Source organism: Blastomyces gilchristii (assembly GCF_000003855.2).
Source record: "Blastomyces gilchristii SLH14081 genomic scaffold supercont1.5, whole genome shotgun sequence".
NCBI lineage: Eukaryota > Fungi > Ascomycota > Eurotiomycetes > Onygenales > Ajellomycetaceae > Blastomyces > Blastomyces gilchristii.
Window position 1 is genome coordinate 3,035,150 of NW_003101678.1, and position 14,792 is coordinate 3,049,941.

The 14,792-nt window shown below is 30.4% G+C and overlaps 1 protein-coding gene across 1 annotated transcript; it reads right to left on the reverse strand.

The window, feature by feature from the left end:
* Positions 1–4,445: 4,445 nt before the first annotated feature.
* BDBG_03569 (uncharacterized protein) lies at positions 4,446–4,942 on the reverse strand (the record flags this gene model as incomplete). Its single annotated transcript, XM_002626359.2, has 1 exon — positions 4,446–4,942. The coding sequence occupies one exon, from the start codon at positions 4,940–4,942 to the stop codon at positions 4,463–4,465; it is 480 nt and encodes a 159-aa protein (XP_002626405.1). The 3' UTR covers positions 4,446–4,462.
* Between the last annotated feature and the right edge of the window lie 9,850 nt (positions 4,943–14,792).

Below are 14,792 nucleotides of genomic sequence, written 5' to 3' on the forward strand. Positions count from 1 at the left end.
TGGCCTGAGCTTACATGTGATGAACTAGAGTCAGCAATATTCTCAAGTTCAATTAAAACTGCTGCAGAGCCTGATTCAATTAATCACTTAATTATTTAAAACACATATTTCTACATGAAGAATGAATATTTTAAACTCTTTTTGAATCTCTTAAAAAATGATTATCACTCTGAATGCTGAAGAGAAGCTACTGAAGTAATCCTTACAAAATCTAACAGAAAAGTGTTAATTTCTAAGTTATATAGAGTAATATCTCTGTTGAACTGTTTGAAAAAAATTCTAGAAAAGATAATAGCTACTAGATTATCTTTTATAAGCTCTATTAGTGATTCTCTTCTATTTAATGAATAAATAAGAGATAGAAAACAATGTTCTGCAATTGATACTGTTCTCTCAGTTATTCATGATATTCAAGTAGTAAAGTATGAAGACCTGATCTCAACTGCAGTTTTTATTGATATAAAAGATGCATTTGATCATGTTTCAAAGCCTAAGATGATTCAAACTTTGAAGATGTTAAAACTGTCACTTTCTCTAATAAAATGAGTTAATTACTTCATGTCTAAAAGAATTATACAACTATTCTTTGATGAAAGAAAACAAGATAAGACTGAGATAAAAATAGAAGTATCACAAGAATCTTTAATCTCACCTGTTTTATTTGTAATATACACTGCATATCTATTCAAGAATAGAGAGATGAAAATAGTGAGATCTTCAAGTTATATAAATGATATTGATCTACTCTACAGTTTAAAGACAATCAAAGAGAATTTAGAAGTGATTGAGAAAGTAGTAAAGAAAATCTTTGTTAGAGCAGATATCAATTTAATTCAATTTGATATGAATAAAACTGTATTAATTCACTTTTTTCTCAGATTTAATGAGAAAGAACTAAGTTCAACTCTTTTAAGTAAAGAGATTAAACTCAGTTTGAATGTCAAATGACTAGAAGTATGATTAAACTCCAAGTTGAATTTTAAATATCATATTCAACAAAGAATCATCAAGACAGAGAGACTACTAAATAGTATAATCAGACTATCAAATACTGAGAGAGGTCTATTCTTCCAGGCTATGAGACAGTTATACATAGTCTGTATTATCTCAGTAGCTAATTATGAAGTTTAAGTTTAATGAAATAATTAAGATAACTTCACTGAACTCTTTCAAAGTCTATAAAACAGAGCTTTAAGAAGAATTCTGAGAGTATTCAAATCATCTTCTATTAAAGTAATGGAAATTGAAGCATCAATTTCATCTTCTGCTATTCAATTTGAAAAGACCTGTATAAACTATGCTCTGAGAGTCATGAAGATGAGCTTAAATTATATAATCAGAGAAAGAGTCTCTTCTTCATTTTTATCAGTTAACTCAGGAAATGAACTGGATTGAAATAGATTTCTTAATTGAAATGAGAATAATACTTTAAAGAAAATGCTCTCTCAACTGTATAGACTATATTCACTTATTAAGAATCAATTTTCTTTATTAAATATTGAGAAAATTGATCATGAGAAGATATCTCTCTGAAGAGCAAAGCTTGAATCTCTCATAGACTTATAAATAAGTGAACTATCTAAAGAGAGAGAATATGAACAGCATTTGAAAAAGATCTCTACAATTAATATAAAAAACTCTATTCTGATTTACTCAGATGACTTAAAAAATGAGAATTTAAATAGATTAGGTGCAGGCATTGCTTATACTGAAGATAATATCAATTTTATCTCAGATTTCTGGAATTTAGACTGTGAATCTGAAGTCTTTGATACTGAACTATTTGTAATAGTGAAAGCTTTCAAACTCATTGAAATAAAATCTTATAAAAGAGGAAATAGTTTGAAAGAGACATGAATATTCTCTGATAGTCAAGCTGCTTTAAAAAGACTTAGAAATAGTCAGATTCATAATGATCAAATGAATCTTGAACTGATTTTAAACTCTGTTTTGAAAATTCAAAATAGAAGAATATCAAAACTGATAATTCATCTGCATTGAGTTCCTGCTCATATGAATATTCATGATAATGAATTGACTGATTCAGCTGCAAAAAAGAGTTCAGAATTAAGCAGATCTATTTAAAAAACAGTATTCTGATCTTTTATAAAGAGAAAGATAAAAGAATCTTGTTTAAATAAGTGAAATAAAAGCTGGCAGAAACAAAAGAAGAGTATACATTATTCAAGATTTGAGATAAAATCAAAGTGAAAATCTTGTTCAATTAAATGTAAAAAGAAAATATTCTCATCTATAATTCAGCTGAAACTAGAACATGATTATTTGAAATTCTATATACAAAGATTTGATGATAGATTTGATTTGACAGAGTGCTCATTCTACAATGTGAATGAAAATTCTGAGTATATTATAATACATTGTGTATTATACAATAGTCTCAGAGTCAGATTAAAGAAGAAGTATGATTTAAATCAATTAAATATGAGGTTCTTATTCTTAACTGAGACAGGAATTAAATACTTAACAGACTTTCTATCAGAAACTCAAGCAGCTACAAGAAAATGACTAAATTCAGAAGTATCTGAATATGAAGAGATAGAAATTGATTAGATATAGTCTGTTAAAACAGCTATATACTATTTTTTAATAATTTTATTTTGTTATAGTCTCTCTTTACTATACTTGTTTCTTTCTGTTCTTTTCTATCTATCTATTTAATGTGTCTATCTTTAAGACTATGTTCTCTTTTCCTTTGTCATGATATTTTCAAATGATTTCAAAGTATCAGAAGATGTTGAAATACTGCAATTTATTAACAGTTTTTGTATTTTGAGCTGGAATTTTCTGATTTTGCATATCTGAAATTGATAAATGTATAATAGTTGACTCTATAGATATAGGAAAAACCCTGAGAACTAACGGTTCTCAGGTAGATATCATAGTCTCTGACTGCATACATCTATAATTGAAGAATAATAATAATAATAATCAGAGAATATTCATACCTCTTTTAAACTATTATCTCTTTTATAAGGTTTTATTTTCATGATTATTATTATTATTATTATTCTTCAATTATAGATGTATACAGTTAGAGACTATGATATCTATCTGAGAACTTTTAGTTCTCAGAGTTTTTCCTATATCTATAAAGTTAACTATTATACATTTATCAATTTCAGATATATAAAATTAGAAAATTTCAGCTCAGAATATAAAAACTGTTTACAAATTACAGTATTTTAACATCTTCTAATACTTTGAAATCATTTAACAATATCATAACAAAAGCAAAGAGAACACAGTCTTAAAGATAGATATATTAAATAGATAAATAGAAAAGAATAAAAAAGAAAAAGTAAAGTAAAGAGAGACTGTAACAAAACAAATTATTAAAAGATAGTATATAGCTATTTTAACAGACTATATCTGATCAATTTTCTCCTCTTCATATTCAGATATTTCTGAATTTAGTCATTTTCTTATAGCTGCTTGAGTTTCTGATAGAAAGTCTATTAAGTATTTAATTTCTGTCTCAGTTGAGAATAAAAATCTCATATTTAATGAATTTAGATTATACTTCTCTTTTAATCTGACTCTGAGGCTATTATATAATACACAGTGTATTATAATATACTCAGAATTTTTATTTACATTGCAGAATAAGTATTCTATTGAATTAAATCTATCATCAAATCTTTATATATAAGATTTGAAATAATCATGTTCTAGTTTCAGCTGAATTATAGATGAGAATATTTTCTTTTTACATTTAATTGAACAAGATTTTCACTTTGATTTTATCTCAAATCTTGAATAATGTATGCTCTTCTTTTGTTTCTGTCAGCTTTTATTTCACTTATTTAAATAAGATTCTTTTATCTTTCTCTTTATAAAAGATTAGAATATAATTTTTTGAATAGATCTGCTTAATTCTGAACTCTTTTTTGCAGTTGAATCAGTCAATTCATTGTCATGAATATTCATATGAGCAGAAACTCAGTGCAGATGAATTATCAGTTTTGATATTCTTCTCTTTTAGATATCTTTCAGATGAATGATTCTAGCTAGACTGACCGTGTGACCGTGTCTGAGACCAGGACCAGATTTTTTGATAGTCTCATTACCAATTTGACTGATCTCATTACATGGTTTTAACATTAGATAGTAGTCTTATACTGTCTCAGTGAGACTTACTGTCTACTCTTGTCACATTTTTCAAATGAGATCATGATTTTCACTTCTCAATTTAAATTATTTTTATTGCTTTAAATGACTTTAAATCTCATTTGAGTATTATCAAAAAGTGTTACTTTTTAAAAAATTAAAAATAGTCTAAAAAAAACCTTAAAATGTCTAAAAATAGTAACTTTATATCAAGAATGGGACTAAATGAGACCAAATGAGACCACTTTCTCATTTTTTTCAAGTCATGGTTCCATTTTAAGATCTGATATATAGTCACTTTACATGTTTTTTTGATAGCCAGTCCCAGCGGGATTCACGCCAAGAAATGTATGGGACCAGACCAAATGGGACCAAATGTGAAATTCATGGTCCCGGCGGCCAGTCTAATTCTAGCCACCACGAACTCGCTCGATTTTTCGAATAAGAACCCGCCGATAGATCCATCGAAAAGGCCTCGATCATACAAGCATTTTGACCCCATCGCCGACCGCATACCCCGTGTGGTGGTGGAGTTATCCAGCCAAACGTGGACCAGATGTTGTTCGAAACTCCTGTGTGGGATTATCCCCCGTTCTCCCCTACCACACCACAACCCCGGGCCAAATTGCCATACAAATTGTAAGGTGAAGAGACCTAGCCATATGCGCCAATCTTCTCGATTTTGGAAGATCTCTGATCTGTAATTGTGGAGATATCTGAGAAGTGACCTCCGCGAAAACCCTGTCCATCTTTGATGTTCCAAAACATCAACGCCAAGTCCCACCCTCGTACCGCCCTTCTCAATCTGGCCCATCCCCGGCAGAAAAATACAAAAAGATACCTCAGCAATAATATTAAGCACATAATTGACAGACACTTCTGAAGTGCAATCTCTGTGAATACCCTGTCTGTCTTCAGTGTATCTAGACATCAATGCCAAGTCTCAACCCTTGTATCACCCCTCTCAATCTGGCCCATCCCTGGCAGAATAATACAAAAAGATACCTCAGTAACAGTATATAATATTGTAAGAATAAGTGCTCGCAGGCGATTATTCGGGTGTTTGCAGCTTGGCGTGATATGTACTGTTAACTACTAGAAGTATTCGCGGTAGAAAGATAAAATATAGAGATTAAATATATAATAGCATTCAAGCTGAGTTATGAATAGTATTCACAAACTCCAGTTTATATAGTTATGTATAGTCAAGAGCTGCTAGCTCTATTGATTACACAAGAGATAGAAATAGAGATAAAGAATTCATAAGAAGTGAGATTTCTTACATATTCCCCCCTCTCTAAGACTTCATCTGTGAAGTCTTTCACTGAGTGACTTTATAGAATCAGCTCAGTACTGCAGTAATACTCACTAAAAACTCTTTATATCTATAAAAAATCTCAGTGAGGAAAAAATCTCTTATTACTGTAAAGAGAAAAGAGTCTGTCACTCAGTTTCTTATTCTATGAGATTCTTTATAATCTATAGATTCTTCTTTAACTATTATACAGATTTATCTCACATCTTTTATACAGAAGAGTTTCAGTTGACTCTCAATTATTTTCATGAGATTCTTATATAATCATTATACAGATTCATCTCACAGATAAATCACTCTCTATAAGATTATTTCTATTAAAGAGAAGTATTTATAAGTTAATCTTTCACTCATTCTTATGAATCATTGTTCTTTAACACTGTAGAATTATGAGAAATTTTTCATTCTTTCATTAACTCTGTAGAATTTTAGAATCAAGATATTCACAGTCTGCAATTATTCTTTATAGTCATATAGAAAGATTCAGATCTGTGATTCATAATCACTCTTATTTACTAAAGTAATCTGACTGTTCTGTAGAATCATTCACAGTGTAAGTAAATCTCTCTAGAGTAGTATAAATATCTCAGATCTATCTGTAGAATCTCATCTTCTTTTCTCTTTTTCTGTAACAGCTCTTATTCTTATAAACTATGAGTATTCTTATTCATCTGTGAAGTGTTTTCACTTAGATAATAGAGAGAGAGTATTTCTGACAATATTCATATATTAATTCAAGAACTTCTCAAGAATAAAAAATTTTTCAATTTTAATATCTTTGTAAATAATATCTGATTATCACTGAGTTTCTTGTGAGTGTCTCTGTAACTTCTCTGATCACTTTTTACTAGCTGATAAAGCAGAGATGCTGCTGCTCATGATCATGTCTTCACTTCTCTCAGCTCTGTCATCATATCTGATCTTCAGGCCAGTAGCTCATCTCATGTCTTTCTCAGATCAGTCTCTGGCTTCAAGCAGTGCAGTCTTCTTCTTTACTGTAAGTCTTCTTATAAGTAATTTCTTACAGACTCTAGCTGACAGTTCTTATAAAGCTTCTGATGTTATCAGTGTCTTCTGTGATCTCACAGGTCTATGATCACCTTCTCTCTGCCTGCACAATCTCTGACCAGGCATATGTAAATATGTCTAGGTTTTTCATCAATGGTCCTCGCACCGCAGCGCATTTCCACAATTTCATTGTCAATGAGAGATGAGTTCCCAGGTATCTGCAAAATCCAGGTAATCAAGACAATGTAAATATCATGAATTTGTGATAAGAGTTGATCTGAATAGATAAGCTCTCTCTTCATATCTCAATTATTTTTAGAATGAATACTTCAGTATAACTGAGAGAGTGAATATAGCTTTGTAAGAAGTATCTGATTATATATACAGACAGTCAGCTCTCAAGACTCTGCTGCAACTGTATATACTCTGATATCTGACTTCTCTGAAGTCTGTGCATTTCTGATAATCTTTATATCAAATATAATAATTATCTGTACTGTGAGCATGATACTCTCTGCTTCTTTGAAGAAGAAAATTGATAGTTGTGAGAGAATTGAGTGTCACAGATATTAAGAATATAAGTATAAGTTTTCTTTATTTTTTCTTTATTAATCTCTAAATTGTGTTTATAACTCTGTTATTTTCTGTTTTTTAACTTTTAATAAGAATATAATTTCTTCTTCTCTTATATACACTGCAGACTGTTCATCTCAGTAGAAATTCATTATCTTATAGACTAGAACTTATAAATGACAGTGTTAATATCTTTATTATAATCAGATTCTTAGTGAAGACTGTATTATTCTGACTTATCAGAATTCATAATATAAAAGTCATGTCTCAGCTTCTGCAGATGTCTTATCTGTCTGAATAATTCTCAAGTGAACTTATTTATCTTGTCAGAATACTTTTATCACTGAACCTTGAATCAGAGCTCATGATCTTACTTCTCTGAGTTAATAATTTCTTTGACCTGATATTCTCTTTCACTCTCTAGTACTTTATAGACAGAGTGATGAGTCACAGAATACTCTTCTGAGAATTTCTTATATTTATAAAGTAAAGAGATATGAAAAATATTATATATCTATAACTCAGATGATAGTTTCAATCTGTAAAACTATAAACTAACTTTCTTCACAATCTTATAAGACTTTGTTTATAAGAGATTCAGTTTCTTACTAGATCTCTGTATAATAATATTTTTTAAACTCAGTCAGACTTTATTATCTTTCTTGAAACTCTTTATAATATACTTAAAGTCATAGTATCTCTTCTAATACTCTTGAGTCTTTCTTAAGAATTTACAGACTTTCTCTCAGATCTTCTGAATTCTCTCAGTCTGTTCATAAGCATTATCACACTTTATAGTGTACTCTCACAGGTTTATCAAGATCATTCACAGATGAGTCTTAATGAGTATTTCAAAGAGAGTTTTATCTGTACTGACATGCTTTGAGTTGTTATATATAAACTCTGTAAGTGATAATCAATATACTTAGTTATTCTGATTATAATTGACAAAGCACTGCAGATACTATTTCAATATACTTATCAGATATTCTATCTGATTATCTGTCTGTTAATAAAAAGCTGTACTTAGATCTCATGAGATCTTCAGTATAGTTATCAGGTCAGATCAGAACTCTTTTATAAAGATTGATTCTCTGTCTGAGACAATGTTTATAGATAACTCATGTAATCAGATCATATCATAGATAAAGATATAAGTTAAATTCTTTAACTTCAAGTTCTTATGAGTGAATATAAAGTGTGTTATCTTGATGAAGTAATTCACTATTATCAGCACACTGTTAAAGCAGGTATTATATATGTTCTTACTTTCAGAGAGACTTATAAGAGTATTCATTTCTAGCTGTTTTCAAGATTTTCATAGAATGAATAGAGAAGTAAGTTCTTTATATAATCTGAACTGTACTATTCATGAATTCTGATAAATAGTATAAGAATTCACTATCTTCTTTATAAGTTCTTGTATCTTTGATCAGAAGTATTTTCTTATAAGCAACTTATAAGTTCTAGTATTTATAAAATAATCTACTAGAGAAGAGTTATAATATCTTTTAATAAGTTCTATATATAGAAACTCATTTACAGACACATAAATTCAGCTCTCTCTTTATAAGAGATTATTTAAGTCTCTTTAATTCTTTATTTCTGCAGAGTTAATCCCTGCTATAAGCAGTTTCTGAATATACTGAGTATATTCATTCTTCAGTTACAGTTCAGATAATCTGAATAGAAGATCTTATAAAGACTTATACTCTGTTTTTTCTTACATTAGATCTTTCACAGCACTTCTCAAAGTCTGCAAACTCTTCAGATTATAGATACTCTCTTCAAGAATTCTTGTGAAGATTCTCAGAGTGTTAACTCTCAGTATTGTAGAGAGTAGTTATACAGACTTCTTCTCTCTCTTCTTTCTCTTCTCTTATAGAGAATTGAGAGACTCTTCAGTTAATCTCTTTACAACACTCAGTCTGAGTATCTTATAAAGCTTTTCTATCTTCTCTAGTCTCTTTATATCTGTCACTCTGATCTTCTTAATATAGTCTGATCTGTAAGAGAGTCTATCTGCTGAGTTCTTAGTTCTCTTAATATATTCTATCTTAAATCAGAACTTACTCAGTCTCTGAGCTCAGTGAACCTGCTACTGCAAGAGTTTCTTAATTAAAGTAAACTGTTATAAGCTATTATAATCAGTTTTAACAGTAATCACTGTTATAAGGTTCTCAAAGTAGTAATATCAGTGATAAAAGAATTTCACTATTATGAGAAGCTTCTAATCATGAATACTATAGTTAATCTCTGTGAGTTGTATCTTCTATAAGAAAAAGGTCACTGAAACTCAGTTCTCATTTAACTATAGTTGTAAGACTATTTCTGAAATTGTAAAGAAGAAGATATCTGTCTTTAATCTGATTAAGAGTAAGAAATTAAAGTGAAATAGTATTACTGTATCTGTGAATATCTATTTCAATCTTACAAAGACTCTGTGAGCTTCTGAAATAAGAAAGTTCTCACAGTTCTCTCTTCTTAATAATCTTTTCATTCTCTATTTATAGAATAACTTCTTCTTATTTTCACTCTTCAGTATGTCTGTAAGAGTCAAGAAGATTCTTATAAATACAAAGATAAACTATCTATAGAAATTCATAAAGCTTAGAAAGATCTGAATCTTATAAATACTAGTTAACTTCAGTTATAATAGAATAGTCTCAATCTATGAAGATTTTATCTGAATATCATCTGCAGTGATTACATATTCTAGAAAATTAATCTGACAGACACTGAAGTTACACTTTATAAGCTTAATATACAGTTCTGCCTTATCTAAGATCTTCAATATACTTTATATATACTCAGTGTGTTCTTTCTTCTTCACAGAGTACATCATCACATTATTTAGATATATTATCACAAAGACATTCAGATATATATAAAGTGTTTTATTGATAAAAGACTGAAATGCTGCAGAGATATTAGTCAGATCAAAAGATATCACTAGATATTTAAATAATTTCAGTATAGTTTTAAAGACAGTCTTTCATTTATTCTCAGACTGTATTCACAGCTGTGTATATACATTGATTATATTCAGTTATATAAATATAACAGCTCTCATGAGACAGTTGATCACATTCTTAATCAGAGACAGGAAATAGTGACTCTTTATTATCTTGAAGTTCAGATCACAGTAGTCTATACATAATCTGAGATCTTTATTCTTCTTTTTCATGAATATTACAGAGACTCTCACAGAGACCTGTGAAGATTGAATAAAGTCATTCTTCAGATTCTTCTTTACATAGATCTGTAAGATCTCTGTCTTATAATGAAAGAGCTTATAGATTGATTCTCAGAAGGGTTTCTACTCTTCTATTAAATCTATTATCAGATTCTTCTCATAGTAAGAAGAAAGCTCAGCTGTCTTTACTGAGCTGAACATCTCTGTAAGATCTTAGTATTTCTCTAATATCTGAAGCTCAGTTTTCATGACTGCAAGATTCTCAGACACTTATAAAGTTATTATATAGATGAACTTATCTTCTCTAATTAACTCTGCAGTATTAACTGATTCTATCTCTATAAGTAAGTCTATCAACACTGATTGAAAGTATAAACCTGACTCATGAACAGCTATGTATGAATTGTGTCTTTGAAGTCATGCAAGTCTCAAGTACATGTTATCTATAATATCTGTAATAATCACAGTTTCTGCAAATCTTCTTCAGATTTCAGAGAGATCTTGTAATTCAAAGATGACTCTTATAAGTCTCTCAGCTCTCAGATCTGAGTTCTCATATCCTGCTTATTGCAAGAGCAGGTTTTCAGTCTTTATCTTTCAGCTTATTCACTCTGTGAGCTTTAGAGACATCACAGTGACCTGGGATTCTGAGTTCATCAATGCTTTTCATGCTTGTAAGACAGCAGTATCACAGTGCAGTCTCTCTCTATAAGCAAGCATTTTTATCAGAGAAGCAACAGATTCAGGTATCAGCTTCAAGACTCTTAAGAAGGCTGTTGCTGACTCTGTTTATAACTTCTCAAATTTCTATTTTAATTTGTTCAAACAGTTTGTGTGAAGATATTCTGATTTAGAACAGATGAAGTAAAGTCTCTTTTTCTTAATCTCTCTGTTATATACTCTGTTTGCAGAAGCTTGTAAGACTCTCTCTCTCTGCTCAGCAGTCAGATATGAATCTCTCTGTATCTTATCATCTTTTTCTGACAAATCTGTTCTCTGTTATTCTGACTCTTATGAGACTGATCAGTGATCTGCTCTTCACAGATCTGTGACTCTCACAGTGATCTGTAAGCAGTGAATGAGAGTCATCAGTTTCTTCAGAACTAAGAGCTTAGAGTCTTACTCAATGAGCTTGTTCTACATGTCTTTATTCAGTCTTTTTATAAATATCATTATTCAGGTCTTATTTCAGAGCTCTGTTTTCACAGATCTTAATTCATATCATAATTTTATAAAGTACTGTGAGTAGTTTTCATCAGATTTCTCATCTCTTTTTCTAATATTAATGATTACAGCTCAGGTGTTCTCTGTTCAGCTTGCAGAGTCTCTTAACTTATTCTCTAGATAGGTTTTAAGAACAGATCAGTAGAATCTCTCATAATCATTCTCTAGATAATTCAGTCAGTCCTTGACTTCAGTGTAATAGAGGTCTGTTATTATATAGATGACAGCTTCTTCATCTTCTATATCACACAGTCAGACTTGTGAGTCAATTTCAAATACAAACTTATAAAAGCTTTTATAGATTGTGATTTGATAAGTGGTTTTAAGTAATTATAGCTTAAGGAAGTTTCTTTTCAGTTCATGAGTGTCTCTGAAGATCATGTCTAGAGACTTGATTTAAGAGTATTTACAGATAGTAAGTATTTCTTGTAGAAAAATAGCTTGATTCTGCAGAAGATACTCAAGAATGTTCTTCACTGAGATTGATTTATTTGTGAATTTGAAGAGTTTCTCTATCACAGATACAGAGAATGATATTCTGTGAGTGATTGATAAGTTCTCTGAAACTTCTTTTACAGAGATTATTCATGATTTGAGTGACTACTTCTGAGTGTCTGCAGTAGAGTTTGCAGAGATTGAAGCATGTAAGTTTCTAGTTCTTTCAGTTATAATGAGTGATTACTGACTAACTGAGCTTGAAATGTAAGAATAAGTACTCACAGGTGATTATTCAGGTGTTTGTAGCTTGATGTGATATGTACTGTTAACTACTAGAAGTATTCACAGTAGAAAGATAAAATATAGAGATTAAATGTATAATAGTATTCAAGCTGAGTTGTGAATAGTATTTGCAAACTCCAGTCTATATAGTTGTGTGTAGTCAAGGGCCGCTAGCTCTATTAGTTACATGAGAGATAGGAATAGAGGTAAAGAATCCGTGAGGAGCGGAATTTCTTACAGATATATAATCAGCAGACAACAAGTTAACAGAATGAGTTAACAGCATATCAACAACTATAAATTTAGTATATCTCAAGATCTGACTGAGTCTGTGATCCCTGCACAGTGAGATATATTAAATCTAGTTTTAATATCTTAATATTCAATAGATTCTGTAAGAGATTGAGAACAGCAACACTAGATTTCTATTGAATTTGAGAATTAACTCTATATTAATATAATTATTGACAAAGTCTTCTATTTTAAGATATAAATAACCAGTTCCTCTACATCTTGCTGATAATATTTATATTATTATATAGAAACAGACTTATATTCTCTATAATATCAAGACTCTGAAGAGAGAAAGTCTTGATAGAGAGTATATAGTAGTGTATATTTTAACAGTTTCTATCTCATTCTTCTACAGCAGTTAATGAAAAAAAAAAAAAGATCTTAGAAATAGTTTTTTAGTTCTCTTGAAAAAGTAAGATGTTTTTCTCTGAGTTTTATACAATATTCTTATAAAGAATTAAAAACAGAGTTATTTTCTATTATAATTTAACATTCTTTTAAATAAGAATTACTTTTTCAGTGACTGAAGAGCTTTTATTAATACTTAATTTCTTTTTACACTCTTTATTAACTGATTTGCAGCCAACCGCTCCACCACGAACTCGCTCGATTTTTCGAATAAGAACCCGCCGATAGATCCATCGAAAAGCCCTCGATCATACGAGCATTTTGACCCCATCGCCGACCGCATACCCCGTGTGGTGGTGGAGTTATCCAGCCAAACGTGAACCAGACGTCGTTCAGAACTCCTGCGTGGGATTATCCCCCATTCTCCCCTACCACACCACAACCCCGGGCCAAATTGCCATACAAATTGTAAGGTGAAGAGACCTAGCCATATGCACCAATCTTCTCGATTTTGGAAGATCCCCGATCTGTAGTTGTGAAGATATCTGAGGAGCGACCTCCGCGAAAACCCTGTCCATCTTTGATGTTCCAAAACACCAACGCCAAGTCCCACCCTCGTACCGCTCTTCCCAATCTGGCCCATCCCCGGCAGAAAAATACAAAAAGATACCTCAGCAATAATATCAAGCACATAATCAACAGCCACTTCTGAAGTGCAATCTCTGTGGTCTGTCTTCAGTGTATCTAGACATCAACACCAAGTCTCACTCTTGTACCACTCCTCTCAATCTGGCCCATCCTCAACAGAAGAGTACAAAAAGATACCTCAGTAACTGTGCTCAATACATAATCAGCAGACACAACAACTATAAAATCAGTATATCTCAAGGTCTGACTGAGCCTTTGATCCCTGCACAGTGAGATATATTAAATCTAGTTTTAATATCTCAATATTCAATAGATTCTGCAAGAGATTGAGAACAGCAATACTAGGTTTCTATTGAATTTGAGAATTAACTCTATATTGATATAATCATTGACAAAGTCTTCTATTTTAAGATATAAATAACCAGTTCCTCTACATCCTGCTGACAATATTTATATTATTATATAGAAACAGACTTATATTCTCTATAATATCAAGACTCTGAAGAGGGAAAGTCTTGATAGAGAGTATACAGTAGTGCATATCTTAGCAGTTTCTATCTCATTCTTCTGCAGCAGTTAATGCAAAAAAAAGATCTTAGAAATAGTTTTTTACTTCTCTTGAAAAAGTAAGATGTTTTTCTCTGGGTTTTATACAATATTCTTATAAAGAATTAAAAACAGAGTTGTTTTCTGTCATAATTTCATATTCTTTTAAGTAAGAATTACTTTTTCAGTGACTGAAGAGCTTTCATTAATACTTAATTCTTTTTTACACTCTTTATTAACTGATTTGAGTTGCACACTTGTTGTGTGAGAAGAATTGAATGATTTAGAATAAAATTAAATAGTTTTAATCAATTTCTCTGTAAAAAATTGATTTATTTTTTGTCAGTTTTTCTCTCAAAAACTGTCATATTATCTGATTTATTATCAATTGATATCATACTTTTTCTCACTGTATCTCAAGAAAGAGATTATAAAGATTTTATTGATTTATCTTAAAAATCAATTTTAGTTTATTAGATTCTCTCAAAAATCTAACCTAGTTACTGAACTAGTGTGAAAAAAATCAGGTGTTTATACATAAAAGTCTGCTATTCTTCTTTTGAAATAGTCTGATCAACTTTTCAATTGAAAACAGGCTTAGAAACCTCTTAATTGAAATAGTCTGATCAACTTTTCAATTCAAAAGAGTTTAATAAATATCTCAATTGAATTAGTCTGACCAAGTTTTCATTGAGTAAGAACAATGAGTTCAAAAGTACACTCAGTTGATGTGAAAAAAGATGCTTTCTCAAATGCTATTCCTGAGATTGAAATTCTGAAGAGAAGAAAGAA